The sequence below is a fragment of the Ptychodera flava genome, chromosome 20 (assembly GCF_041260155.1).
Source record: "Ptychodera flava strain L36383 chromosome 20, AS_Pfla_20210202, whole genome shotgun sequence".
In the NCBI taxonomy this organism is placed as follows: domain Eukaryota; kingdom Metazoa; phylum Hemichordata; class Enteropneusta; family Ptychoderidae; genus Ptychodera; species Ptychodera flava.
Window position 1 is genome coordinate 11,617,330 of NC_091947.1, and position 27,455 is coordinate 11,644,784.

The window sequence follows — 27,455 nt, forward strand, 5'->3', positions numbered from 1 at the left end:
AAAAAAATCACCCAGAAAATAGAAAATCCTCCACCCTCCCCCTGGAAGTAAATTCTGAATCGCCCCTAAGGAGTGCAAAAGAAAAGTTGCCAGAAGTCAGAGAGTGGGAATAATGCACAATGGATCAGGTAAAAAATAATGCTACCTCATAAATCTTCCAGGACCCCTCTCCCAGGATATCAAATGGTCCACCCCTTATCAGGGACTTACAGCTGGCTTTGAACCTCCGGTGCTACGTAACAAACAAACAAACACCGAGGCGGGCATCGTAAGGTCAGAGGGCATCTACACACAGCGCGTACCGGCGGAGCGCTGGGATAAATACATTGATGAAACCTTGAAGCATGTTCGAAATTTTATCATCTTAAGATATGCATTTTCCCATCCTATCCCAGTCAAAAGAGGAGAACGAGGGCTGTGTAAGAGTGTCGTTTATGCAATTGTTTGTGTGGAAAGGTAAGATTTGAACATGACATTTTTTTGATAAATTGAGAACGCCATGGGTCGACTAGCTGCAAAATTGTAGCTCTACGGTGAGGCGGTCGGTGAGTTGGTTTTTTGCGACCTCGCTCACCAGTAGAGCTACAATGCAGAAGGCCCTGTAGCACACAAAATAAGCGCGCCACACATGGTGCGGCATTTTCATGTAAAATCCCACATATTTACTGCATTTGGTCGTACCGATTTATCACTACTGAAGACTAAACACTATACTACTCTAACCTTGTCGTTTATGGCATGGAGGTAGTAGGCCTCCATGGGGGTTTGGTATTAGCACAGACACGTCGATCGCGTTCCATAAACATTGAGCGTGTTTCTGGGAGCCGCCATTACAGGAAATTGGTAATGGCGGCTCCAAGAAATGTTTTTGGAATGCGATCTACGTATTTGAACACATTCCAAACCCCATACACGACAAGGTTAGTGTAGTACAGTGTTTAATCTTCAGTAGTGATAAATCAGTATGACCAATGCAGTAAATATATGGGATTTTACATCAAAATGCCGGCCATGTGCAGCGTGCTTATTTTGTATGCTTCAGGGCCTTCGGCATTGTAGTTCAACTGGTGAGCGATGTCGCAAAAACCAAAACTCACCGACCGCCTCACCGTAGAGCTACAATTTTGCAGCTATGGGTCGACATGTACATCATACTCGACCTCAATCGTGTGCAACACAGTCCCATGTCAATGAAAGAAATCAGCCAGCGAAGGCTTGACCAAAAAAAAATTGCGGTTGCTTAGGTACGTGAAAGACAATTAAAATGAAATCCATCAAAAGTTAATTTCTGGGTCACATTTTTATTTTCAGGGCAGGCGACCTTCGGGCACAAATTTTAGCTGCATCGCTACGGTTCGTCGGCCAAATTTGAGGGAGGATTATGAATATACATTAATAACAATGTGTCCTCCCTATAGCTGCAGTGCAGTAGCTCGAGGTTTTGCCTGGGTATTTGGGTCGGACGGCAAAACCAGATATTTTGCTGTCCGATCCAAATACCTAGGCAAAACCTCGAGCTACTGTACTGCAGTATATACCCTATAGCTTTATCCAAAGGGTATAATCGTAGCCATGCAGTGATTGTAGTAACAAGAAACCCATGCTGAGAAACACCCCCCCCCCCCCCCCCCCCCCCCCGACCCCCCACACCTCCCGATGACATGCGCGGTGTTCCCTGTGCAGGAACAGTAAAAAAAACAGAAACAGACCCATCACCACAAGAAAGCTACAGAGGGAGAAATATCGCCATCTCAGCATCAGATTTTAATAAGTTATAATCATCCATCGCTCATGTAGTTTAATTTTCATCCAGTCGGCCAGACAACACAGTTATATCATCATTGTGATATCATCAGATGCTACTGCTTGAATTTTGCCCATTTTCTTACACCATATCTAATTCAAATTAATTCTTGTTCTGTTTGTCACTCGCATCCAAGGATTTAAAGATATATGGCAAAAGAAGAAGGGAGGAATCCAAACTTTGAGGAAAAGTTTGAAAATATAGTAAGAGCTGTAAGTGCTCAAACATATTGTACCTTTGGTTTTGTTGGCATGAACTTTGACAAGAAATAAAAGCTATTGTACAAAGTCTACAGTTTTCTCCAAGCAGGCGTTTTAAAGAGATTAAAATTCTGCAAATCAGCTTCAATGTCATGTGCCAAAGTACCAGTATACTGGAAAGTTTCAACTAGCACATTGACAAACTCAAGTTTCATATGTCCCTGTACCACTAACTGTGTATGCATGTTCGGACCCAAACTACCTGATAAAATGTATGCAGGTACAGTACATAGATCATCTACATATACACACACAGCCAGGCCCTCACCATACCGGTATGCTTTATTCTGTTGACATGTGCTGTATAAGCAGAGATGTCAGTGCCTTTGTTAAGGCCACTACCTTGGTAAAGTTATCGGGTTTTCCTTGCCATATATGTTACAGGGGTTCCCCCTGTTATATCAATGCAAGACTGTAAGAGAAAAACAGAAATGGTATCGGGTCCCCATACCATTTACCTATCCTCCCAATTTTAGTACTGGGTTATTGAAATTTGCATGTAATCGAATAGGTGATATTTATAGCCTTTGCCGATTGTCTTTTCACAAAGGCTGGTCAACTTCAACACAAGTTTCTGATCTGCGATGCTGACTTGTTAGACACTATTGATGTCAGTCCAGAGGAGAAAGAATTGAGATGCAAATTAGCTGCACTCCATCGTTGGTCTATTTTCATGGATGGATCACAGATATAGACAACCATATGACAGTGAGTAAATGGTAATCAAAATAAAAAATGTTTAAGCTTATCCAATCCCCGTGTACTCCTTTTTTGACCTTGAAAAATCAATATGGGCAAAAGGCTAGACTTAGAGTACATACAGCAGCTTTACTACAAGCTATGCAAGTGAGAAATGTTTTTTTGTTACAAAGTAAAAACAGATTTACAGAAATATATTAAGATTGAACACAGGAATACACAAATTTATACTGATGACAGTAAAAATGAAGAACAATTTTTGCAAGACTAAAATTGCTCAAGTGAACATTGTATGAACTTTTCCAATAGACCACGTCAGTGAATCTTTGGTCTTGTTCATGATAGGTTTGGCTTTGCAGGAATTCTTGTACCCATTGCTAGATAAATTGTAAAACTCATAGCTAATGCTGGCACTGCCAACCGTGCTTTATTTAGGCCTCTCAAAGAATTTAGAACCCACAGCTCTTCCTGTATTTATATGCAGATTGACTATTTGTTTCACAGGAGTATCATAGTATGGTAGGTGGGATCCCTTTGATATTTAATTTTTGTCCATTTATTTATTGTACCCTCAAGAGCTGTATGTTGACAATTATTTTATTTAGGTAAGGACATCTGAAGATGAGGAGCACTTCTTAATCCATCCATTTGGGATGTTTCACTATGAAGTCACAGCATCCAGTTTAGTTAAGATTGACCTAGAAGGCAACATTGTGACCCTGGCAGTACTCACTATGGAGTAAACCTGCCAGGTTGGACACTACATGCTGCAGTACATGCTGCAAGACCAGATGTGAAGTGTATAATCCATGTGCATACTCCAGCTGGCTCTACCGTGAGTCATCTTTTTAGTATGTCTATTAAAATACAAATTTTTGCATGGCAATTTGTGTAATACATCGGGATATTTTTCCTCCTTTGCAGTGTTAGGCATTCAGGCCTTTCCCAAGTAAAAAAACATTCACCCATTGAATTTGAGTCCATGATTTGCCTTGCAAAGATACCAGCCTCATAAATGTTATCAAGAGGTTGATGCTGTTGAAAATAATTAAAATCTTTAATGTAGAGATGAGTAGCTTTTCACCTCTAAAAGTTTAAACTTAAACCTGAAATATGCAGTCTAATATAATAATCAGTCATTTCCTTGACAACTATTTAACGTGAACATCTGTGAATTCTTATACAGCAAACCTGTCTAAGTGGTCACCCTTGAAGTTGAAGGGCAGTCACCACAGTACTATGCATGGTCACCTTGTGGCAGGCTTATAGTATTTTACATATTAGATTAGCTACCTTTCTTGTGTGGTCAGTGACCACGCACACATGTAATGTTCTAACTTTGTAAAATAGTCATTTCATATCTTGCTCTTTACTGACCTCTGTCAAAAAATCCTTTGATTGAAAGCAAGAAATGATTTTATATTTGCATCACGAATTGTTTGAGAAATATTTAGTGCAGGTTTCCATGAACTTCAAGAGATGATATTGTTATTATATACTCTTATATCTTTTTAAATTCCACACTCAAAACACCCCCTACACCAAAAGTAATACCACACCTACCCTTTACAGAAAATCTACCCCTCCCAAGTCCTCCATATAGTGGTCAGCCTGGGTCTAGTGTGTGACCAATGTATACAGTTTGACTGTATATATTATAGGTTACTGGGATTACAGCTATACTCGGCCCCAGTATATATTCACTTGCAACATAAAATTTGTTCACCTCAAGTTCTGTTGTCAATTAACTTATCATACTTACCGTATAGATATCCCAGTTCATCATGTACACTATTTGTTCAATATAACATTTTAAAACTAAATTTTGATTTTCATTGTTGTTGTTATACTTATTCAGGTGGCATGTATGAAATATGGACTGCTGAGATGTTCACAAGAGTCACTGTCTGCTGGGGAAGTAGCCTATCACAGATACAATGGTCTATTAGTGGATGAGAGAGAGAGCAAAGCAATGGCTGATAACCTGGGACCAACTGCAAAGGTATAGAAAAAGCTGAGTATATAAAATTTTACAGATTTTATGTTTGTGAAGCTTGCTGCACATGCCACCCGTAATCATGGTGACCCCAATACTAGTATGTAAGCATTATGGCACAATGAAGGAGTTGAGAAATGCAAACATACCTAGCAGGTTGTAAATTTAAGGCACGTAAACAATACAGTTTGACAGTTACTTTGAAACTGTTCATGATTTACAACAGTTGCTATTGATAAATGTTGAAACGACCCGACCTGACCTTAGTCGTTTAGATGTCGCATGTGATTTACTGACAACAAGAGGCAGGTTGTTTCTGATGAAGTATAATAAATCTTCACAAATCCGTGTGGAAAGGTAGACTACTACTGCTAGCAGATATAGCCCTGGAAAATCTGAATTAGTTTTGCAGTGACCTATCCTCTCTGTGCACTCAAGTATGGAGTTTGAATTGTAGTACTTCCTTCAGTGTATTTGTGCAGCACACAGGCATCTAAATGCACAGGGTCCTGTGTGAGTTTGTGCATACATTGCAGAGTTCGCGTTTACGCAAAAATCGTGCGTATATACGCATTGAAATTGACTCTCTACGCATTTTTTTCATTGTTATGCGTTTTCTATACGCAAAGGATAACACCGAAAGCACTCCCCACGACTGAGCTTAGGCGACAACCAGACGAAATTTGTTGCAACACATTTCTGTCAATCACTCATTTTGTGTGGAAAATTTTGGATTCTCTGGGCGTTGTCTGAAAAATCGGCATCGTAGTTCACACGTTATCACGTTAGGCACATTATCATGTCAGCTGTGCCTATGAATTACGTTGCTAATTTTCAGGCGAGCGATAGTTTCTGAAACTTATGACACAAAGTGAGTGATTGACAGAAATGTTGCGACAAATATATAAATGCCAACCGTGTACAATCATCGCGTCTCGCTGTTCCCAAAGTTTGATCAAGCACATATGCAGCATGCAGACAAATCTGTTTTCTTTCAACTTTGCTCTGCGAGTCCGTGAAAAAAATGATTCATCGATAGAGCTCGTCGGAATCCCGACAAATCTTGAACACTGCAGAAGTGTCTGGATAAGCTGCCATAACTCTAACTTTTGGGTTGCCCGATGTGTTTTGACGGTCGTATGTATACCCTCGCTGTTCAGTTTCAAACATTGTTCAAGTTGTTCTTTAAACTGTTTTCATTAAAATAATGTTACATCGTACTATCCGAATATGTAGTGTAGGTTTATTCAACGGCACATTGTATTTTGCAGTCAGTTTTTTCATCAATCGAGTGCGGAAGTGAAATTACGCACTCAAATCCAGCCATTACGCAATTTAGCAGACTAATGCGTATGCCATACGCGATGAGAAAAAAGTCACCGCGAACACTGCATTGTATTTAAAGCATTCATGTACTCATTTGAACTTTCACCAATAATCCCCACTAAGTATACACAAACAGTATTGTCAGCACTGTAGAAAGTTTACAAGTTGAAAAAAATGATGTGCTGTATAAATGAAATTTATGACAGCCGTAGCCATAAAAAAACCATTTTAGCACATTTTAATGAGTTTGTCCTATAACTATTAACTGTTGGTTTGACTCTGATGTGACTGAAAGGGGAAGTGAAAATGGCACCAACTGATAACAGGTACATGTACGTTGTTTGTATGTACTGATATTTGTCACAATGTCTCATGAAGGTACGTAACACAATGGAACCTTTACAAAAAGTGAGACAAATGTACACAAATCTGAGACTGCTTTGACCAGAACCCCTTATCAAGCATAAGTACCAAGTCATCTTTACCTCATTCAAGATTACATTTTTTTAATTGAGCCTGCATTCACAGCAAATAGTTCAGAAAAACATCAAATACAATATAAATTTTAAGACATTGGGATCGTTTTTGAAAGTTTTACATGCAAAACCTTAGCTTCTGAAGGGACAGTGAACACGATTTTGCAGATTTTTTGCAGAGGCACATAGAATTTGAATTTGGTTTTGTAAGCTGCTCATTATGGGGCATTTGATCATTCTTGATGTTCCAATAGACCACTATTATCTGTCCTCCTTTAATTTTGTAATTCTGTATGTATTGTCATACACATCAATGAACAATAAGTCAGTAGGTCACCAAATTGATCAATTCACAGGGTTTGCTTGAAACACATTGTAGTCCTTGACCTCATGTCCTTACGTCTAATAATTGCCTTATAGTCTGTGTTCAATTGCCCAGTGCAAGAGGGGCGTATCGCCTTTGTTAAAGCACAGGAGATATTGCCCCTCTTTCTCTGGGCCAATGACGATTTGCTGTGTATACATCACAGCAACATAGCAAAAAAAATAAAGGGCAGTTGGAAATCACTTGTACGACATTTATTTTGGTTTCCTCATGCAGATATTCATTTTGCAAAACCATGGCTTGATGGTGCTTGGAGACACTATAGAAGAAGCATATTGCTCGCTGGTTAATTTAATGGCTGCATGTGAAACTCAGGTGGGAAGATATATGCATGAATTCCAAACAAAAAATGAAAATGAAAATGCAATATAGGCCCTATATGAATTGCAACTGCTTACACCTGAACACACACAAATTTATTCTGTCAAAGGTGCATGACGATAATACAGTTCATTAGAAATAAATTGATTTGCATACATCAACTACATGTATGCACATACTGGTATTCACTCTTTTTGTATTGAAGTGGTTTATGTTTCAAGCTTCCGGAGGTTTTTAATTTGATGTGAAACAAAATGATTACCTGTCCAATGTATGATAAGATATTTAATTAAAGACTAATTAAAGAACATCAGATCGGCCCATGCCAAGCTAAAGTACAATTTAATAGTATCCTAGGGGATATGTTTCACTTTATTTACTTCAAAGGGTATCCTCAAACAGGCACTGCTTTACCACAAGGAAGATGGGTCCAATGTCAATCAGATTTTGGCTCTTGTTCCTTTCAAGTGTTATTTTATGCCTAACATTGATCACACATCAGTTCAAATAATATTCATCATTACAGGTTCGGTTGATGTCCTGCTGTGGTATGGATAATGTGATGCTGATGGATGAGTCAATGCCTATGAAGGTACAAGACGTCTGTTGTGGAGGTCAGGATGTCAGGTTCAGTACGGGAGACCAAACAGTGAATCTCAATGAATTGGAATTTGAGGCTGCAGTGAGAATGTTAGATAACATGGTAAGGAAACTGGTTAAGATGTGTGACATTAAAAAAACATGATCTGGCTAGTGAGGATGTTTTGGCTTTTACGTTATGTTACCCTACTTTCTACTTCAGTGTAATATAATTCCTGTGATTCATAACATGAAAATCACTGTAATATGAATGTTTTTTATACACATTCCTCTGCAAATAGTATAACTTTTGGAAGCAACATTTAGACATCCAGGAAAACTGTTTGTATAGACGAAATTTAACTATTTAACTTATTGATCAGGTGAGGCATTTATGTTTCTCATCATTAAATAATGCCAATTTTGCTGTCATATAAACAAACAACAATATTTCTAAAAACTCAATCTGAGACCAGATAGGATTCTGTTGACGATTTCAATAACAGGTAGAAAATTAATTGAGTTAAGCATTGTTTCACTGCTGAGACATTATATTGATATTTTATAAACTTTGTATTGAGTACAAGTTAAAAACTCACAAAGAGTATAAGAAGTGATGATTTTGTATTTGGTTACTTTTGCAGCAAAGTCTGACTGACATGCAGCAAATTCTATTTGAGAATAAATTCTATTTAATCAAAAATTTTATTGTTCTCACAGGGTTTAAAAAGTGGCTACAAATATAAGAAGTCGCCCTATCCAGTCCCTGAAAAGAGTACATAAATTACCATTACATGGCTGATGGAAAAGTGAGAGTGATAAAGACATTGAACATCAGAAAGCAAATTGTTAGGATATATTTCAAATATTCAGCTCCTCTGATGTGACATCATCTGACTGATGCAGTCCAAGATGCAAAATCTCTTTTATTTCATCAAAGAAACAATATTTCCTCAAAGGAGATACATCCTGTGAAATTTTTTGGTGATTTTCCATTCTGTCTTGCCCTCTTCAGTTTACATTTTTGTGTAGACATTGATTTTTTATGTGGCAATGTTCTCTAAATTGGCTTTGTCACGTGCATATGCATGGCTGTTAATTCACTCTGTAGTTTCAGACACCCAAACTTGTCAATATTGCCACCCATCACACTTTCAATGTATATACAAGATAATCTACGATGTTGAAGAACAGCAGACAGGAAATTTGTATGAAAAATCTCTCTCCAGGGTCCAGCACAATTTGAGGACAAAGACATTCTTCATATCAAAGCAAGGCTGATTTGATGACTTATGTCTTCTACTTGTTGTCTCTTCGATGTTGCTTTCCTCAAACTGCTGTCTGCTGCTTTAATTGAAATTTTCTTTAAAATTTCTGTCGCTTCATCAACATCCAAACTATACTTAGATCACATTCTAAAAACTTCTGGAAATGTGACTCTGTACTTTGTTTATGTAATTTTTCTGTATATTTTGTTCTTGACTCACCCTTTCATGTGTATTTTAGGAGGAGTCAGTGGATTTAGTAGGCCATGGGAAATATTATTAAACATAATTGAAAATGAGTTTTCAATAAAAGCCAGTTTGTGGTCTGATATTTAATAAATTTCATTAATTTTAAAATACTCCATTTGTTTAAGGAATTCTTTTGTACAAAAACAGTAATCGACTGTAGTTGAACCAGTTGGATGGTGATAGGTATAACTACCAATACAGTACATGTAAATCACCCACTGTTCTACCATTAGCAATTATTAAATTATTATATAAACACAGGTCTATTGATTTATTACCAAATATGTTACGTTATGGAATTTATCTTGTGTCTCCCCTAGCTATTAAAAGTTTATAGTGATTTGGAACCTGAATATGAGCATTATCATCAAATGCAATGTAATCCATTAAATTTCCTTTTCCGCTGTTAAAGTTACCAGTTATTATCACTTCCCCTATTTGGAAAAATTTTGAAATTTCTTTCTCAAAAGATTTATAATACTCATGACCAACATGATAAAAAGAATTTTCTTGAGGATTGTAAATACATCCAAGATAAATATCAGATTTCAGACCAGAGACAAGTAATGTTCATCTATTTTGTACCAGATAAAATCACTAATTTCAGACTTACATTGGGTTACACACTTTTAAAATTTAGATAATACTGCGACTCCTGAATCCCTTCTATATGAAACAGGGATATTACTGCTGAAAGTCATTGCCATGTAAGAATACAAACACTGTTCAACTTGTGGTTGTTCTGATCTGACTGCACATAAAAGTTTCATTTTAAGCCTGGCAGATATGAAAACCTGTGGAGATTATGACAGCACACGAGTAATTGCAATTGCAGAAGTATTTGCTGTGATTTCAAAAAAGAAATAGAAAATTTCCAAATGGCTTAAGTAGAAGCAGTGAAAATTTCCGAAAATGGTTGAGGTAGAAGCAGCGATTCAAGGAACAAGTTATTTTTTCTGCTGGCCTTAGATTAACATTATGATGGTTAGTCAGGTCAGGCCTACATGTATTGGCAAAAAGATCTAAAAAAACTACATCAAGTAGAACATTAGCCATGTAATTATGCCTTGATTTTGTTTCCTATTGAAGAAGCCTGTTAAAGTTTGCACATTTTGCACTGTACATGTGTTCCAGGTTGCATTTCATGCTTTTGCTAAGTTCACAAAGGCCCTTCTTGATACCCAGGTGCTGCATCAAAGCCCCCTAGGATACCCATAATGCCATTGTTACTGTGTCTGTGTCAGTGTGTTGAGTATATGAAGTGTGTGAAAAGTGTGATAGAAGTTTGTGGTTCACTTACAATATGTCATTGTTTTGTACAAATTTTATTCTTAGAAAGATTGGCATGGTGTTTTTACAGATTTCAATGTTCACTTGATAATTAGTATGAGATAGTATGATTTTATAAAAATCATGTATATGGCACAGTACTTGATCTGAGACATCCAATAATTCAGTTTCTTATACAATCAGATATTACGATAAAAGTTGGTTATGGGTTAACGATTCAGAATTTACTTCCAGGGGGAGGGTGGAGGATTTTCTATTTTTTGGGTGATTTTTTTCCACGGCCCCCCTAGTAAATTATAGAAAAAATCTATGGCCCCCCCTCATCTTTCCTGTTTTTTTTCCATGCCCCCCCCCCCCCTAATATATACATGCATGCTTATACATTATAGACATATCCAGTCTAACAAGTTGCAGGAACTGTAGTGGACATATAATCGATGATATAACAAATCATTTCAGGGTTATGTGACTATAAAAAGAATGATTTGCAGGGACTGCAAGTGGCACACTTTTGGAAAGGGTAGCAATAAACATATCTGGTTGTAAATTTCTGAAGAAAAGTTAATTACTAAATATGAATACTTTTTTCGTTATGTCTCACTGATAAATATGATGCACACAAAGACAAGCGAAGATGTCAGTTAGAAATAGTGAACAGAAAATCAGAGGAGCAGATAATTGGCAAAGTGATATATATCTTGAAGTTTAATGGTACATAATTTGCAGATATCCAGATATTTCTGGAAAGTGAGATGTACATGTACATGCACACGTTCAGCATACATTTTCATTTGATGATGCTGAATATTTGCAGACTCACGGTGAAAGTTTTAAACATTAGGAATTAAAATTGGTGAAAGCCAACTTATTTTTAATTTCTCTTTTTTTCTAATTTGGTTGTCATAAGACCAAGTAGCTGCCACTGAAAGCAACAATTGCTGAGGAATATTTTAGAACATTTCTTGAACAAAACACCTTATCCAAAACATGAATTCACGTTATTCTGCTCATTCCATTCACAATCCAATGTTCATATTAAAATGCAGATTACCCTGTGTAAGTCAAAGTTCACATTTTGTCAGCAGTATTTTTCAAAATTGACAGAGCATTCATATTTCAAATTTTTTTAACAAACTTTATTTAAAATAGTCATGATGCACATGTTTTCAGATGACACGAAACAATACATGTTAATTTGTTTTTTGCCTTTTCTGCCAGCCGCCACTGTGAAATCTTTGATTATACATATCAGAATGAATGGGACACAAAAGTATTAGCATCAATTCACAATGTGTAAGCCTATCCACATTTCTCCTAGCCTCATACACACTGAGATCACTTCTTGGACTACAGCGAATTTCTTGTGTACACAATATTTCAACAATCCGACACCATAGCATTGATGCAGTTGCCACATGATCTTCTGGATGCCCATACAGGATTATTGGAAAATCAAACCCTTTTGTAAATTTATCACCATATATTTTTGACAGTAATACATAATATTTTTATTTTAAACATTAAAAAACTATTCGCTGAAAAGCAACTTGAAGATGAGATGGCCATAAATTTATTTTCAAAAAAGTTTATAGTAGATGTAAGTACCGTTAAAAGTTATGTAGAACATTTAAAAATTTAGAAAGGGTAAAATGATGAGAATGAAACATAGAAAACAGGAGCAGAAAAGAAGAGAGGATAAAAATACGAGGACTATGACTGGTTAAAGTTGCTCTTGAGTGGGAACCTTCAAAATTTAAACGTAAAAGAATTAAAAAATACCTTGATAAACATAAATTACCAAAACAAAAAAAATTGAAAGCTGAAAAAGTTCAAATTATAACCGCACATATACATGCACAACCTTCATTCAATTTAAGAAAACTGTCAGGGAAAGATATTGTAACAACTTATGTCACAGATGAGTCAGAGTCAGATAGCAGTGACTCTGAATTGGAAACCTCTGTCAATGGAGTCATTGAGAGTGATGATGATGGTGTTGGTTCTGAATATGATAGTGACACAGACACTGACACTGACAAAATCCCAGAGAACCAACGTGACCATGTTACTTTAAGAAGTGGCAGAGTAGCAAGTTGTTTTGTTTTGAATTAAGGTGGAGCTGCATGTTGCCAACACAGTTTTTTTCAAAGCAATATTTCTCATCAAAGATGACAAGGAAACCCCCTCATATTATATATTTTCAAAAAGCAGAGACTCTAAAGTTTAGTATGGTAGCAGTAGTTTACTCAAAGGATGAAGTGGGTGTATATTTGGGGTAAAAAACTTCAATTTTGGTATTAATGATAAAAATTAATTTAAGTCAAAAACTAGACAGTATTTTCTGAAATGTAATATTTCACTTGAAAGGAGAGTATATGTAGAAAAAAACAACTATTTTATTTGGCATTATCCATCCTCATTTTAAAATGTAGGGTTTAAAGACTGACACACTAATAATTGATTAAAATCATGATCAGCAAAATTAAAATGCCTCTTATTCAAAATGCCTCTTATTAAAAATGTAAGAGCTTTATTGCCAAACAAAACCAATTGATAGTCGTTGTGTTATATAGCATGTAAAAAACATAATGTGAAATTTCAGAAAATTTGACCCAGCCGGAGTGGAGTAAAATTGTTTGGAAATTTTGAAATGGGGAGGCAAAAGAAGCCAAGAAATCAGGTGATTTGCATACATTTGCATAAATTAACACTTCTTTATCATACAACTTTCAACTGCTTTACAAGCTACAAGGTAAACCCAACCTTAAAAAGACATTTGCTGTAATTTTAGCATTTGTTCAATGTTCATCTCTGTGTATCAGCATTTGTTTGTTATTCTATCACTACATAGAACACCCAATGCTGTATTTAGCAACATACCAGTGTGAACATAAATGACCATTGTTATTGTTGATAAATGAATTCTAGTCTGGACTTGATCCGAGATCTCTTTTCAACAAAAACAACCCTGACTGTTCACTGTATGGTTTGTGTTGACATGCTAAATACTGGACATTTCATGACGCTTCAGGGAGGAGAACAAGATACTGCAGTAGATGCATAAAACAAAACCACTGTGAATATTACCAAATTTGGCAGCTAAGGAGTTTAACTATGGTTCTCTTTTGTAGAGATCAGAAATTCTGGGCAAATATTGAATTGATGTTTTTTTTCCTTGGCCCCCCTAAAAGATGTGGTATTTTTGTCTGGCCCCCCCCTAAATTTTCTTGGGAAAAATGGGTGGCCCCCCCCTGAAAATCCTCCACCCCCCCCCCCCCCCTGGAAGTAAATTCTGAATCGTCCCTTATGTGTTAACTGTGAGTAGAGAAACTCCTTGGACTTGTTACTGGAATTCCAAAAAATGTATTTTATGCTCAGTATTTCTCTAATTTCCCATTTTGAATTATTTCAAAAAATATGGAGATAGCAATTTCTCAATTTTTCGAAATTTTGTATCCCTCTCCGGGATCCCTCTGCGGTTTACTGTACCATGGGCAAATGTAGTGGCATCTAGTTTAGCAAACAAAAATGTCATGCTATGGACAGGACAAAAGACAGTTTTGTGTCAAATTACATTTCAAAATGCAGAACTAGGAAAGGTTAACAGAAAGGTTATCTGTAAAGGTACACAACAAAGGGACTTGTTGGTAATTTGTAGTACTGTGTCTGGCATTTACACCATTCTGTTCAGGCTGAACAGCGCCCTCAGTGTGTGTTTGTTTCTTATGGCTTCATGGCTGTTCATTTTGTGCCATTTAGTCTTTAAAATTGTGGTGATCGTTAAAAACATGAAAGCATCATTGTTTTATGGTTAAATGAATTAAATTGCGAGAAACTTGAGTGAATCAGAAACTGAACTACATGTAAATTACAATATTGCTCACTGCCTTGTGTCTGACAGCTACATGTAAGATTATGCTGTTGTCTCTCTCTCTCTCTCTCTCTCTCTCTCTCTCTCTCTAGCTCTCCCCCCCCCCAAGTGTGCTGTCAGTGCGCATAGCCTAAGGGAAGCTCACAGAGTGAAATGCAGTAATGCAAAATAAAAGAAAATGTATGCACAGTGCAGATACTATTAAACCCTGTACAGTGCAGGTACAGCATGGTAAGAATATAGAAGTGAAACCACTTTTATCCCAATTAATGAGGTCATAGTAGACACAGACAGAAAGATTGACAACATTTAAAGAAATGGCTCATGTATACAACAATGTTGTTAGTGACAGGAAGGAGATAAAAATAACAAGTGACACCAAATCTTCAGTTTTTCTTTTGCTAAGTTTATTATAATATATCAAATATGTACCTCAACATCATAACTTGTGACAAGGTATTGAATATTATTCAAGTACTTTTGAAAGGTAAATAAATAAATGAGTTAATCTATCTCACATAAGATACCAGGATTTTCATACATTATTCTGTATGTGAGTGATATCATTGATAAATGATACAGTGGCTCTCTGAGACGACAAAATCAAAATATTATATTTCAATAGTTTGGTTTACATTAAGTAAATATAGAATTCATTGGTCTCTCCCGATGCGCATGCATTCTTTTAGGTACTTCATAACATGCAATATGCAAAATAATGGGCAACAATGAAATTGAAAATAGTTATTCTATTGCGATCATGTTATCACATAGGTGGGGCAAAGTTTCATCATAGACAGAAGCTAGTGTCTATGGTTTCACCAAGCTGTTTTTCAAGTGTTCTCCACAGATATACTTATGAGTATTGGTGTAAAAAATCTTCTTGATAGACTAAACTTTTTCCCTTTCACCACCATGGTTTGTCCCAAATCCATTGTTTTCTATGGTAAAGTTGGACCTGTATACAGGGAACTGGGGGTGAAAGGGTTAAATATGTATCTACACATCGAGATGTTAATGTCACTGGATGAGCATATACGAGAAAGTTTGGAAATCAGTGTGCATTATAAGCTTAGGTAAGAATGCAAGTCAGGGACAGATATTCTAACTAAGTTCCTTCTGATCTACCACTGAGGGTGGGAGATACTTTTAAAGCTTTGGAGTACAAAATATTTTCACCATCTTGGTCTTACTAAAATCGAAAATTGTATATTTTGCCACAAAGTTCACTCACAGATGGTGGCCATTTTGAATTTCAAATATTGATAAATGTTAGGTAATTTGTTTTTCAAGTACCAAACTTTGCACTGTGACCCCTGATGATTATTCTTAATTTGGTAAGAGAGCGGTAGACAGTTTCATTGAGGAAAGTTTGGGCAAAGTTTACGTCTCTCACTTTCAAGGCACACACTACACTTGAGCCACTGATTCAAGAAGGCTTTCTCTGACACAAGATAACCATGCCATTGGTGCAGAGGAGGTGAATTTTCAGGAATTTGTAAATTGAATCAAAGAGTTTGTCAGTGCAAGCACAAAATAATTATACTTGATACACACTGAATATGAAGCACACAAGTCTCTCGAATAAACCAAAGTTTTACTTGACTTCGGTGTATGCCCAATGCATCCTGCACAAAGGGGTCTGGTGAATGTGAGGGCAAAGTACACGTATATATGTCTGTAATAATAAAATCATCCTCAGGAAATGAGAGGTAGCAGTTTCTTTACACGTCACTTATTATACCAACAGCAATACTGAATTGACACAAATAAATACACTGAATTAAAATTACTGAATAAATCTATTGACCTGATACACACAATACATGTGCCTGAAAAAAACTCTTCATATCCTTGATACTGTATGAATCAGAACCATTCATGGAGTGTGACACAGTGGGTATGCACACTCAAGTCACTGAAAGTCCTCAGACTTTCCAAAGTATTTTGCTATTTATAGAAGTATTTTGGAGTGACACAAGCAGTTTGGCAGAGCATTTTTTTGTGGCAGCAAAGGTGTGGAATTTTTGCAAATACATACACCATATATATTATCAAATCAACATTTTTACATGAGATCAGCTTTTCAGGAAAAGTGAATATTTTCCTACGACTTTTCATCAAAAGGTTTTGAAATTCGAGAACTTTCAAGGGGCATGTAAACCTTGACATCTCTGAAGCAATGTGAAAGGAATGGTTTTTGCAGAAGATTCGGATCTCTTATCATGGTGCTGATATTCTAAAAGGCTTTTATAGTAAATCGAAACATAGAGACTATTTTTCACATCTTCCATCAGGAAATGGTGTTGAAATATACCAGTTCTGTAACAGTAGTTATGATCTGCAGGTGTGACCTGCATTGTTGCAAGGGAATGTTGAGGCATATTAAGCCGACCAAGCCATTTAAGAGAATGAAGGGTGAATGGAGAACAAAGGAGTTTCATATGTAAGCATTACCAACTTGAAACAAAGTACGTCGAATACAATACTTCAAATGTAGAAAAGTATAATTCATCGGCAATTATGTGAAGTATTACCCTGCATAATATCAAAGGGTTAAGTTTAAGCTCAAAGGCAACACTGGACACTACTTCACTGAGAAAAACAAACAAACAAACAAACAGATTCTGAAATTTGTCAAGCCCTTTTGAACATTGCATATATCCACACGAATCAAATCTGGAAATGACCAGATTTCATATTCTTGACTGTTATTTCTAGAAGAAAAATTGAATGGTGGTTGTCCAGAAGATTGAAAGGGGAAAGAATTCATGAAACTTGAAGAATCAATACTTTTTATATCATGCTTTTTAATTTTTTGATAGTAATTCTTGACCTTTCCTACTATGACCTTCAGTGCATTTGTTTGTCAGGGGGTGATGGTTATGGGGAAAAACAAGGCCCTCTTTAGGCAGTGCTGGATCTCATGCTATCACTGTTTTTGAGCAAAGTCCACACAAAATTCTGAACTGCATAACACAAAGAGTATTAAAAGCTAAGTAGCATGATGACAAGCCTAGTGTTGTAAAGGAATGAAGAAATTACTGTTGAGGATTAGCAAAATTGTCAAATTTTCAATTTCTCTATAGCAAACTTTATACAAGGCTGCAAGATCTGCTGTTGAAGTCAGTTCAGAAACTATAAGTTGATGTCAAAATTTGGTACAGGTCAGTGACCTGAATGGAATCCTGTATAGTATACAACATTTTGGAGGACAGCGTTATTTAACTTAAGTAGACATGTGCAATTGCACAAACAGAACACTTTAACAACTGGATCAACGAGACACAGAAATTGCAATCAGATATGATTGTTGCATTCCCATGATTATGTAAACATGGTGATATTATACATCATAGTACAACAGCATCTAACAGACTTGCTAGTTACAAGTGTTGCTCATATAACTGAAAGGCATTATATCAGCAAATCATATGATCTCTGGTCAAGTATGATTTATTTCTTGCCTTGACCACTGGATTTGCAGTGTTGTGAAAGATATTGGACTGGTAAATACTGGAAAAATGATCAAACTTGATGAGGGAAAATAGGACTTGATGGTTCAATCGATCTTGGCCTTGGTGATTTCTAATGCGATATGCTAAATTCTGATAATACGGTTCTAATCTTGCAGAGTGCAAAGACAGATTCGCAGTATAGGGTAGCTGCTGCATGCAGTAAGTAATATTGGCCAAATCCTGAACAGAGTAAATATCTGCCTGTCAAAATGGCATCATAGACAAATTCCAGGCGTGTTCTTACAGTCTTGATTTACGAACAATATCTACAACCCTGGCTTATCAAAAAGAGTATAGTAAATTTTGTCACATCCACAAACACTGAGGGAATGGAGCTATTCCATTGAATACACAGAAACTGTAGTGTTGATATAAAAATGTTTAACATATAAATTGCCATTACCATGAGTAGTCAAAATGTTTTGACTGGTCTTATAGATATCTGTAACCCTCAACAAACAGCTGCGTTTCAGAGACTGTTTGCCCACATACAGTGCCAGAGTGTCTCCATCCTTCATCAGCTGACTTTGGGCAACAAAGCACTATCGGTGAGAGATTCTCAGGGTACTCTGATAAGCTGCGACTTGGATCCACTTCATAGATTTGGGTAAATCTCATATTGAAATAAAAGGCAAGGCAGAGAGCTTTCTTTACTGTTGTAAAGATGACGGTAAAAGTTGTTACTAAAACACAGGTGAGTTTGAAGTTCCAAAGTCGGTGTTACTGTTTTGACTTGATATACATGTACTGTCACTGTCACTGCCATTTTCATCAACAAACTGTTCATACTTGGCACTGCGCCCTATATTTTTCTGGCTTCCTGAGTGTTCTGTAATACTGTTCTCTCCTCTATTCACTGTGTTTATCTTGTTTTGTGTCTCCTTCGCTGCACTGCGAGATCGTTCTGAGATCGGTGTTTTGGCTTTTGAGTCACCCTGTGACTTCTTTATTGAATCCACCATTTCGTTGATCATCCCGGCAAACGGGTCCTTTGACATGACCGGCTCTGACTGTGCAGGCTCCTGGATAGGCTGATCATTTGCAGGCCCATCTTTGGTTTCCGTAGGGACTCCACTGGTTTCCATAGGAACCAGGTCAGTATCTTCAGTGGAGATTTCTGGTGTACTTAGCTGAACTGGCTCTTCTTGCACAGGCATCTCTTCCACCTCTGTGACTTCTTCTGGAAAAAAGAGTTTAAGACAGTCATCCTCACATACAGCGATGAAAATAACCACCAAATGCTGTACTTTCACACTAGGAATGTGTTAAAGTTCCCTTCATTTTAGGTAATCTGGGCCTCGAAACTGAAAGATTATTAATATGAACCTCAATAAACCTAAAACGTTTGCTAAAGGTTTTCAAAAGGAAACTATAAACCATTTTCTTTTAACCCTTTCACCCCAAGTTCCATGTATACAGGTCCAACTTTACCATAGAAAACAATGGATTTGGGACAAACCATGGTGGTGAAAGGGTTGAAGTTAAGAATAATAATCTAGGGTAACCATGTTATTTAGTACTACAGAAACAAATTGCGCAAGTCTTGAGATTTAAAGGTTATTAGAAGGAAGCAAGGGTATTTGGTGGCAGATACAAGATTTCTGGGGTGAAAATTAGCTTGTCTGGCTGGAAATAATCACAGAGCTCTCTGTTTATAACCTCATTATAGTCGCGCCAGCCACTTACTGACTACTCATGCCCATATACTGTGCGAGTAACTGGAAGTGTACCAAACTTAATTTATGCACGCTGCCATTTTTTGTGAGTACTCGTAAATAAACAAATACGAAACGTGCAGAGTATTAATTTACAACATGCCATTAACAAAATACAGTATATCTGTTTTATTAGCCAGTAATATTATTATCCACATTGTCACTGATACAAAATATTGTTACTATCACGCCTAAATAGAAAACGAGAGAAAACTGTTGTGCAAATGAATGAGGACATGCACAAAGAATGCTGGGATTGAATTTTGGAAAAGCGCCCTCTGTGTCAATGACTAAACGCAAAAATTGCCTGTTTTTAGATGGAACGCTAGTTTTCAGCTTGCAACTGGAAGTTGGGCAGTGCGACTTCTATTGCAACGATAATGATAGCACAATACATCCCTATTTAAACACAGTAGGTAGTTATCATGGTAAAAATTGCCAATTTATGTCCCACTTTAACAATTAATTCTATTTATCCTTTGCTATTACTAATCATGAATCAATACAAATAAAATTTTTAATCTTAATCCCTGGCGCAGCACCAAGGGCTGAACCCTATATAATATTAATATTATACAGTTAAATATACGTGGAAAAGTTGCGCTTTGGCACATGAACTTGGGACGGCAGTTGATGAGCCTCAGTACAAATCTACATGGACATGTCAGTACAAGCCACACATGTGTGCACAGTTGAAGGTAACACAATACATTGATTAAAATCATCGAACTTGAGAAATTTTATTTGAAATATGCTAAACAAGAAATTGAAAAATAGTTGTTGTTGTTCGATTGCCGTTGCTGCTTGTTCTAGCTCTTCATCATTGAGTTCATCAAGCTGCACCAGGGCAAAAGTTAACAATCAAAATTAACCTCAAGCTCCAAACCTGTCCGACATGGTAGCGAGTTTACCTTTCATGTTGGCATTTCAAAATTTGTGCAAACTTCAAAATATTGCACAGGTTTTGTTGTTGAGAATATATACCCTGTGTCCAACCAAACAGTTGGCCGGATTCAAGCAAAGCATTGTACCATGACTGATATTCAAAATCACAGTGGCCACTACGCCTCTGTTGACTCTGTTTCATTTTTGATTTTCACAAAAACAAGACAGTGAGTGAAAACTTCATTTACTCCACAAGGTACAAAGAGTCTCCACACAGGAAGCATACCACCGAAATGTTGTAAAACTATCTGTCCTCCAGGTGTATACACTGTACCAATACTACCATAAAAATAGATGACATAATGTAATCTGTGTTTGACACTGGTAAGTAATTTAACCTTGCTGTAATTTACTGAAAGTGTAATGCCATGCCGGGATGTGCAAAAAACTGACTTTTCTTTCCTAAATCCTTTCTAGGTCATTTGTTGATGCTGCAAAAATATGCACCCATGCTTTTGATTTCAAGAAGTTGACAAAACAATTCCACTGTCCATGTATTGAGAAGATGTTTATTTTTGAAATTCCTAAAATTACAATTATTTGACAGCAGTTTTGAGGCTGAATCTGTATTCTTGAAAATACTATGGCCAGAAAACACATGTTCAACAAAAAATGCAATGTGGTGAAAGTAGAATAAATTTGATCTTTTAGTATTATCATAGACTCTTGAGAAAAACGGGACAGGCAACTGCGATAGAGAACAAAGGGTCTATGGGATTAGCAGCGTGCGATCTATCTTGGAATAATTAAGAGGTGTTAATGGGTCGGGGACGGAATGAAGCTGGACCCGATCGACTGCACAACGTCCGGTTCATAGACACGTGCATGCGGGTATACGGTAATAATGTTTTCGGATTACAAGTTATTCCGGATTACCCGCAAGTCCATTTTAGAAAGAAAAGTGTTACAACTATTTTGAGAAGAATTCGTGAAAATGGTTTTAAAGTACTTTTTACATATTGGTAGCGAGATTCGATGCAACTAGAAGTCTGCAGGGAGTTAGTATGTTGCTGTAAAGTGACAAAGTTTCGAATAGAAATCCGAAACACATATCGCTGCAGTTCCAGACTTGACAGCAGTTGACATCACAGAGTTGTTTACATTCCGCAATCGTCCGTGTATCTCCGAATTTTCCCTCGTTTTTGCAGTTTTTTAACCCTCGGAATATTTTCTGTGCGAGGAGTGCTCCATGATTCGGTAAAGTATGTATGTTAACTACTGAAATGTTGTTGTTTGAAAATTGTGAACAGCCAAATTTACGAGGACAGCGTTCAGCTTTGTGTAAATGTATGTCTACCTTACCGCTTCTGACTCCACCAACCGTTGGCGAGTCCCGATTTATCGCAAAGTTTCTCCTGACAGCGAAAGTCAGTGTTACAGATATACATTTGTATTTTCTAGTACTTTGCGGATGTACACATGTGTAGCTTATCCGAACTTTGGTGTTTCTTTAGGCTAAAACAGTACCAAAATTATAGAGGTCGTGTATTTGAGCTCCGATGGAGTAGTTATTTTTATGTACCCTGATTTTCGTCAAATGTTGCGTGACAGATAAAATAAAGGTCAGATTTTCATTTCGCAGGACTGGGGAAGTGTAGAACTGTCAAACTTGTAAATGTTTGTTGTTGTCGGAGATTTTCATGGTAGGGAATGTAAACTAATATTGTCGATACCTAGCAAGAGTTTTTCTGTAGCGTCTACGGCTAAATGTACACTGTTTTTATAGTCTGTTTTTTTCCCGTTGGCTTCCACTAGAATCCAAAATGTGATCTTCATCGTTACCAGAACATTCAGCATGACTAGTATCAAAAAAAACCTCAAATTCTCTGTGTCATTACTCGGAACGTGCCATGCAAGAGCAAAGTGTACATATTCAGAACGTCAGTTTGATCGTTAATGAGATTCAGTGTTAAGTACAAGTACCGGTATTGTTGTCGGGGACCGCTTGGTAAATAAACTTTAATATATTCTAAGATAGATCGCACAAAGAAACCTCAGCAGTTGCCTGTCCCGTTTTTTCTCGAGGGTCTATGGTATTATAGAGTACTGAACCTTTTGTAGATATGTTTTGCATTTACCTTTGTTTGTTTGCTCAGCCTCTTTTTCTTTCCTCTTCATTTCAGCTCTCTGCCTGAGTTCCCTCACTTCACCTGAAAGTGTTTGGAGCTTCTCTTCACTTGAGCTAACATTCTGTCTCAGTGACTGCAAAACAAAAATAATGTTGAAAACCACTGGCGGAAAAAGAACGGCTACAGCCCATGCTTCTGTCAAGTCTGCTCAATTCACTCCTTTTTTTCCACGGCAAGGAAAGATACTACTGTTACTTTTGTGACAGGGCTTTTACTTATTCCTGATTGTATACAGATATATAGAATGAAGCCATACTTTACAAGCAGTGTGATGATTATATGAAGTTCAAGTTTGATAGCCTTGCCAGGTAGTCACAGAATACTGTATGAACACCAACACTGGTTGACAAGTTTGATTTGGAGTATTAAACAGTGCACATCCAATAATTTAGTGTTGGGTTTCATGTTTTCTATGCCAAGTAGGTGTGCCACTGATTCAGGGGTGATGTCTTGGATGTGAGAAAATTTACATGTTGCAAGGAATGGTATTGGGTTTACCCATGGAAAATTTCAAGAAATTCCTAAATTGACTCAATGAATTCTGAAATTTCAAGTTCAATGGTACACTGATTGGCAATACTTTTGAACATCAATTATACTGAATGAGTCACATCATGCCAGACCTTTACAAACTACCACATTACAAATATTCACCTACCATTAGTTTTGCCTGCATGGATGTGTTCATTTGCTGAATAGCTTTCACCGAGTGCAGCTGCCCCTTGTTGTCCATGAATTGGTCTCTGCAAGAAACAACATGAAATCATTACACTTAGCTGACTTGCACCATGGGGGTAAGAGTGGAAGTCTTCTGATTCACTCTCTGAAAGTGACAAAGTACTACATTGATTAAGTAATCATGAAAGAAATCAGAGTTGGAAACATACCACTATGTTAAAACTTATCCACGAAACCTACATGTGGTGCAAACTTGCAGTAATTCAGCTATGATACCTAACAATGATACTATTAAACCTGCCTATCAGGCAAAGAAAGCACTTCGGTCACTATTTCTGATTTCATCATTTCATCCCTGGATCTGTATGTAGTTGCCACACTTTGACACAGAAAACTGAAAAAATTTGAGCTGAAAAAACTTGGAGATATAAAATGTGACCAGACTGCAGAGATAGATCTCTAATAAATTCAACTGTTGAACTTGACATTGATGCAATGTCCTCAAAGTATTCAATGTCAGGTGTACTGGAAGAGAAGTGTTTCCAATGACAACTGTAATATTTTATTGATTTTTTGATACACAGTGACTGTTTAGTGGTCTGATATATTTACCCTCTCACTACAGTAAGTGTAGTACCGTAAGACCAAACCAGGTGTTTTCAATGGCAAGGCTTGACCATTATACAGGGAAATGGGAGAGACATGGCTTATTTCCATCCCAACTCATTTCACACAAAATAACTTACTAGAGTTTATTACAAGTCTAACAAGCTTGAAGCACTCTTCACAGAACCGCATGCAAACAGCAACACAACAGGTATCATGCACGATTGCAAGTTGACACTCAGAAATGATGAAAACAGATGACAACTGTCTAGAGTGCTTTGAAACTGACAGGCAATATTCCAACATAACCGTGTCTCATATCAGTCTAGAATTAAGTGCATTAACTCAGAGAGTCTGTAAAATTGTCCTATGTTATAGAATTGTATTTTATTTGTGATAAGCAGATGGAATATATAGTTCTAAATGAAGTGGTGTCACTGAATACTTACTGAAAGCTTTCCAGGACTTTACCATATGTCCCATTTCTCGAACTTAATGTTGAATTCTGTTTGGTTCTGTAATCTGAATTCTCTGTGTTGCCAAGGTTGACAATTGTAACTGGGATGGGTTTGAAATCACTGTGAAAAAAAACGACAAAACAAACCAAAATGAAAAACAAAATGCTTTTAGCCGCTGTACATTTCTTGATCTGTCATAGAAATTTAGGAAGGATGGCACTCTTTCCAAGCATGAGAATCTACAGGCATAATTCATATATCTCAACAGGGTTCTCCACACACAAACACATGTAAATGATGCACTGTTATGTACATTGGCCGCCCTCTGTTTTTTCAAAAGCTGTGGAAAACACTGATGTACAATAATAATTCAACAATTGGGAATAAAGTTCATATTATCTACAGATGTTTTATCTGATTCTTGTCTTGTATGACTATACAAAATTACTTTTCTTATCAATCTGTCACAAAGCATCTTCATCACTATTGGGTATTATTCTCACTGTACTATTCTCCCGATATCTGCATTCTCAAGATCCCAGGAGAGACTATCTCAATACATGGCAGTCTTCATTTACATTTTTGCCGAAGCAAAGTAGCATCATATTACACATATATTTCCTAGAGAACTTAAAGGAAGAAAACAGACTGCTTTCTCTTACCTGCCGTAGTATGTCATGTATAAATAATCTGTTGAATGGGTGGATATTGTCAGATTGGGATATGCTGTAAAAAGTCCAAATAAAAACATGTCTTCTGAAACATCCCGGAACACTTTTAGAAGATTTTGATGGATAGAAGATTCCCTCATGGACACATTGAGAGATGTCATCCTACGGAACTTATACCACCCAACAACATGCTGAAAGAGATGAAGTAATAATATTCACACAATCATGAAAATGTTTTCATGTACAACAAAGATGTTCAACTGATTTGTCAAAAAAGATCTTGATAGCATAACAACTTGTACCAAAGCTTGGTGGCAAATCAACAAAAACTTGGACTATGTATCCAGAAATTGGGAACAAGCAACACTTGTTAGGATTATTTTAAAGGGGACTGATGTGCAGAGTCTTAGAAGGTGATATCCAATTGGGTGGCTGAATCTTATCCTTATAATTAAATAATACAAAAAGACTCCCTAAGTTGCTGTGAATAGTGACAATCGACCAATCAGATATAACTTTCAGAGCACACTGCACATCAGGAGTTCAAAGGTGAAGGTTGTTTTACATGCTGTATCTAAAAACAAACTGAGACATCAATAAAACTTTCAAGGAAAAAAGTCTCACACCATGTAAATCATCAAAGTCAACAAGAAATAATTTGAGAAACTGGATTGAAGACTGCTGCATTTAGAAATATTGTATAAATAGAATTTGTGTTCAATGCCAGGTGTAGAGGTGCCTGCTTTCTAGTCTACTTTCATATCAGAAAATATTTTCAAGGGAAACAATTTGTATGCATAGGTTAGAATTGTATCATTTTACATTTCATTGCTATATTATAGCCTTGTCTATACCTGTGAAATTTGTGATGTCATCCCCCAGATTATTACTGATAATGTATCAGGAGATTATCCAGCATTGTGACCCAAGATGTTTACTACATCTACAAATTCACTGATATTGCCAAAACTACATAATAATAGCAACATTGTACCCCTCCTCACCAATAATGGACTCAAGTAAACTTTTCATTCCATAATGTGCTTCACTTTGCCTTGTCCATGATGTAGTGCAAAGTTTGCTTTTCCCCATTATGAGCTGGGAAGGGGTACATTATTACTTAAACATGTGAGTGAAAGGCTTTTGAAAACACTGTTTTACAGTGACAGATTTGTATAGCCAAGACGTCAGACACTTGTATATTAGTGGTTTTGGAAAATGTACTCTGGGATATATATTATGTTTTTTAAAGTTAGTTGGCATTAATTATATTTCTTTTAATCTAATTATATGTGCCACATACAGAAGATGGATAGCGAAAGCTGATAAAGAGAGTGGCATAATTGAAACTGTTAGCTGATAAGTCTCCGCAAGATTTAACAAACAAACACGTTTCTGGAGAAGTCATTACTGTTTTAAAAGTGTGCTAAGGCCTGTTGTTCAACTTGTCAATAAAGTCTGTGCATATGTAATGTCCAATGTTATTGTTGACTACTAAACTCTAGTATGGACTAGAATTCAGTTGATAACAATAACAAATTGTACAAAATCTACTATGCTGGCAAAGTTTATACTTAGCATTTCTACATATTTTTAGGAGGACAATGAGATTGTTTTCTGTAACAATAACAACAATAAATGTTAACAAAAGTTAGAGTTATTGTCCCTTTAATATCAAAATATATACCAAATAATATTGTGCATGTAATATTGTATGCATAGACAAAAATTGAAAATATAATTTTATTTTGTAGAAGCCCTCCTATTTAAAACACCTTCCTATTTAAAACATATCTTTGTTTTTTGCGCAAGTATACACTTCTTGCATAATTTTGCATGCATAACATTTTACATCTGAGTGATCACACACTGTAAACATGTCCTTGTCTGAAACTTGAAATTCATTTACATTACTTTACCTTGTAATTCTGTTTCAGCATGGACAACAGCTGAACTTGATTCACATATCCTTTTCTGTTATAAAAGCTGAAAGATTATAAAGATATATTAAAAGCAATTCAAAACTCTAAAGGAAAATTTTAGAAAGAAGATTTGTATACAGAAGTTATATGATGTTCACAAGTTCTCATTTGTCGTTTTAATAATAGAAAATTGTAGATTTTGAAAATTCGCCATTTTGAAGTTACTTCATTGAATGAAAAGAAAAGATCACATTAATTACCTGCCAATTTCTGGACATGGAAAATATGAAAA

At 36.4% G+C, this 27,455-nt stretch overlaps 2 protein-coding genes across 9 annotated transcripts in view; one reads left to right on the forward strand and one right to left on the reverse strand.

Moving 5' to 3' along the window:
- The first annotated feature begins 210 nt into the window (after positions 1 to 210).
- On the forward strand, positions 211 to 9,470 carry LOC139120046 (alpha-adducin-like). Of its 7 annotated transcripts, none has more exons than XM_070684072.1 (8): positions 211 to 456; positions 1,941 to 2,016; positions 2,615 to 2,772; positions 3,369 to 3,598; positions 4,622 to 4,765; positions 7,163 to 7,261; positions 7,794 to 7,970; positions 8,567 to 9,470. In XM_070684072.1, exons 5-8 carry the CDS (start codon positions 4,631 to 4,633, stop codon positions 8,627 to 8,629), a joined length of 474 nt encoding a protein of 157 aa, XP_070540173.1. In that variant the 5' UTR covers positions 211 to 456; positions 1,941 to 2,016; positions 2,615 to 2,772; positions 3,369 to 3,598; positions 4,622 to 4,630; the 3' UTR covers positions 8,630 to 9,470. The 7 variants fall into 7 exon arrangements, with proteins under 7 accessions (XP_070540173.1, XP_070540174.1, XP_070540177.1 ...); XM_070684073.1 differs by having other exon boundaries at positions 274 to 456; positions 2,615 to 2,783; XM_070684076.1 differs by lacking the exon at positions 1,941 to 2,016 and having other exon boundaries at positions 274 to 456; positions 2,615 to 2,783.
- A 5,436-nt stretch (positions 9,471 to 14,906) lies between these two features.
- LOC139120039 (BRISC complex subunit Abraxas 2-like) overlaps positions 14,907 to 27,455 on the reverse strand; it is a 13,808-nt gene continuing 1,259 nt past the window's right edge. For both annotated transcript variants that reach the window (XM_070684057.1, XM_070684058.1), the window contains exons 3-9: positions 27,424 to 27,455; positions 27,161 to 27,227; positions 25,233 to 25,432; positions 24,562 to 24,690; positions 23,487 to 23,571; positions 22,778 to 22,901; positions 14,907 to 19,219 (exon numbers count right to left, since the gene is read on the reverse strand). The exon at positions 27,424 to 27,455 is cut by the window's right edge and continues 5 nt beyond it. In XM_070684057.1, the coding sequence (XP_070540158.1) occupies positions 18,723 to 19,219; positions 22,778 to 22,901; positions 23,487 to 23,571; positions 24,562 to 24,690; positions 25,233 to 25,432; positions 27,161 to 27,181 (1,056 nt within the window). In that variant the 5' untranslated portion in view covers positions 27,182 to 27,227; positions 27,424 to 27,455 and the 3' untranslated portion in view covers positions 14,907 to 18,722. The remainder of the gene's footprint in view (positions 19,220 to 22,777; positions 22,902 to 23,486; positions 23,572 to 24,561; positions 24,691 to 25,232; positions 25,433 to 27,160; positions 27,228 to 27,423) is intronic.

Excerpts from the sequence above, each read along its gene's own strand:
- LOC139120046 (XM_070684072.1), top strand. The coding sequence starts at position 4,631 with ATGAAATATGGACTGCTGAGATGTTCACAAGAGTCACTGTCTGCTGGG. Across the intron at positions 4,766-7,162 it reads ACCTGGGACCAACTGCAAAG|ATATTCATTTTGCAAAACCA; the intron begins GTATAGAAAAAG and ends TTCCTCATGCAG. Across the intron at positions 7,262-7,793 it reads TGGCTGCATGTGAAACTCAG|GTTCGGTTGATGTCCTGCTG; the intron begins GTGGGAAGATAT and ends TCATCATTACAG.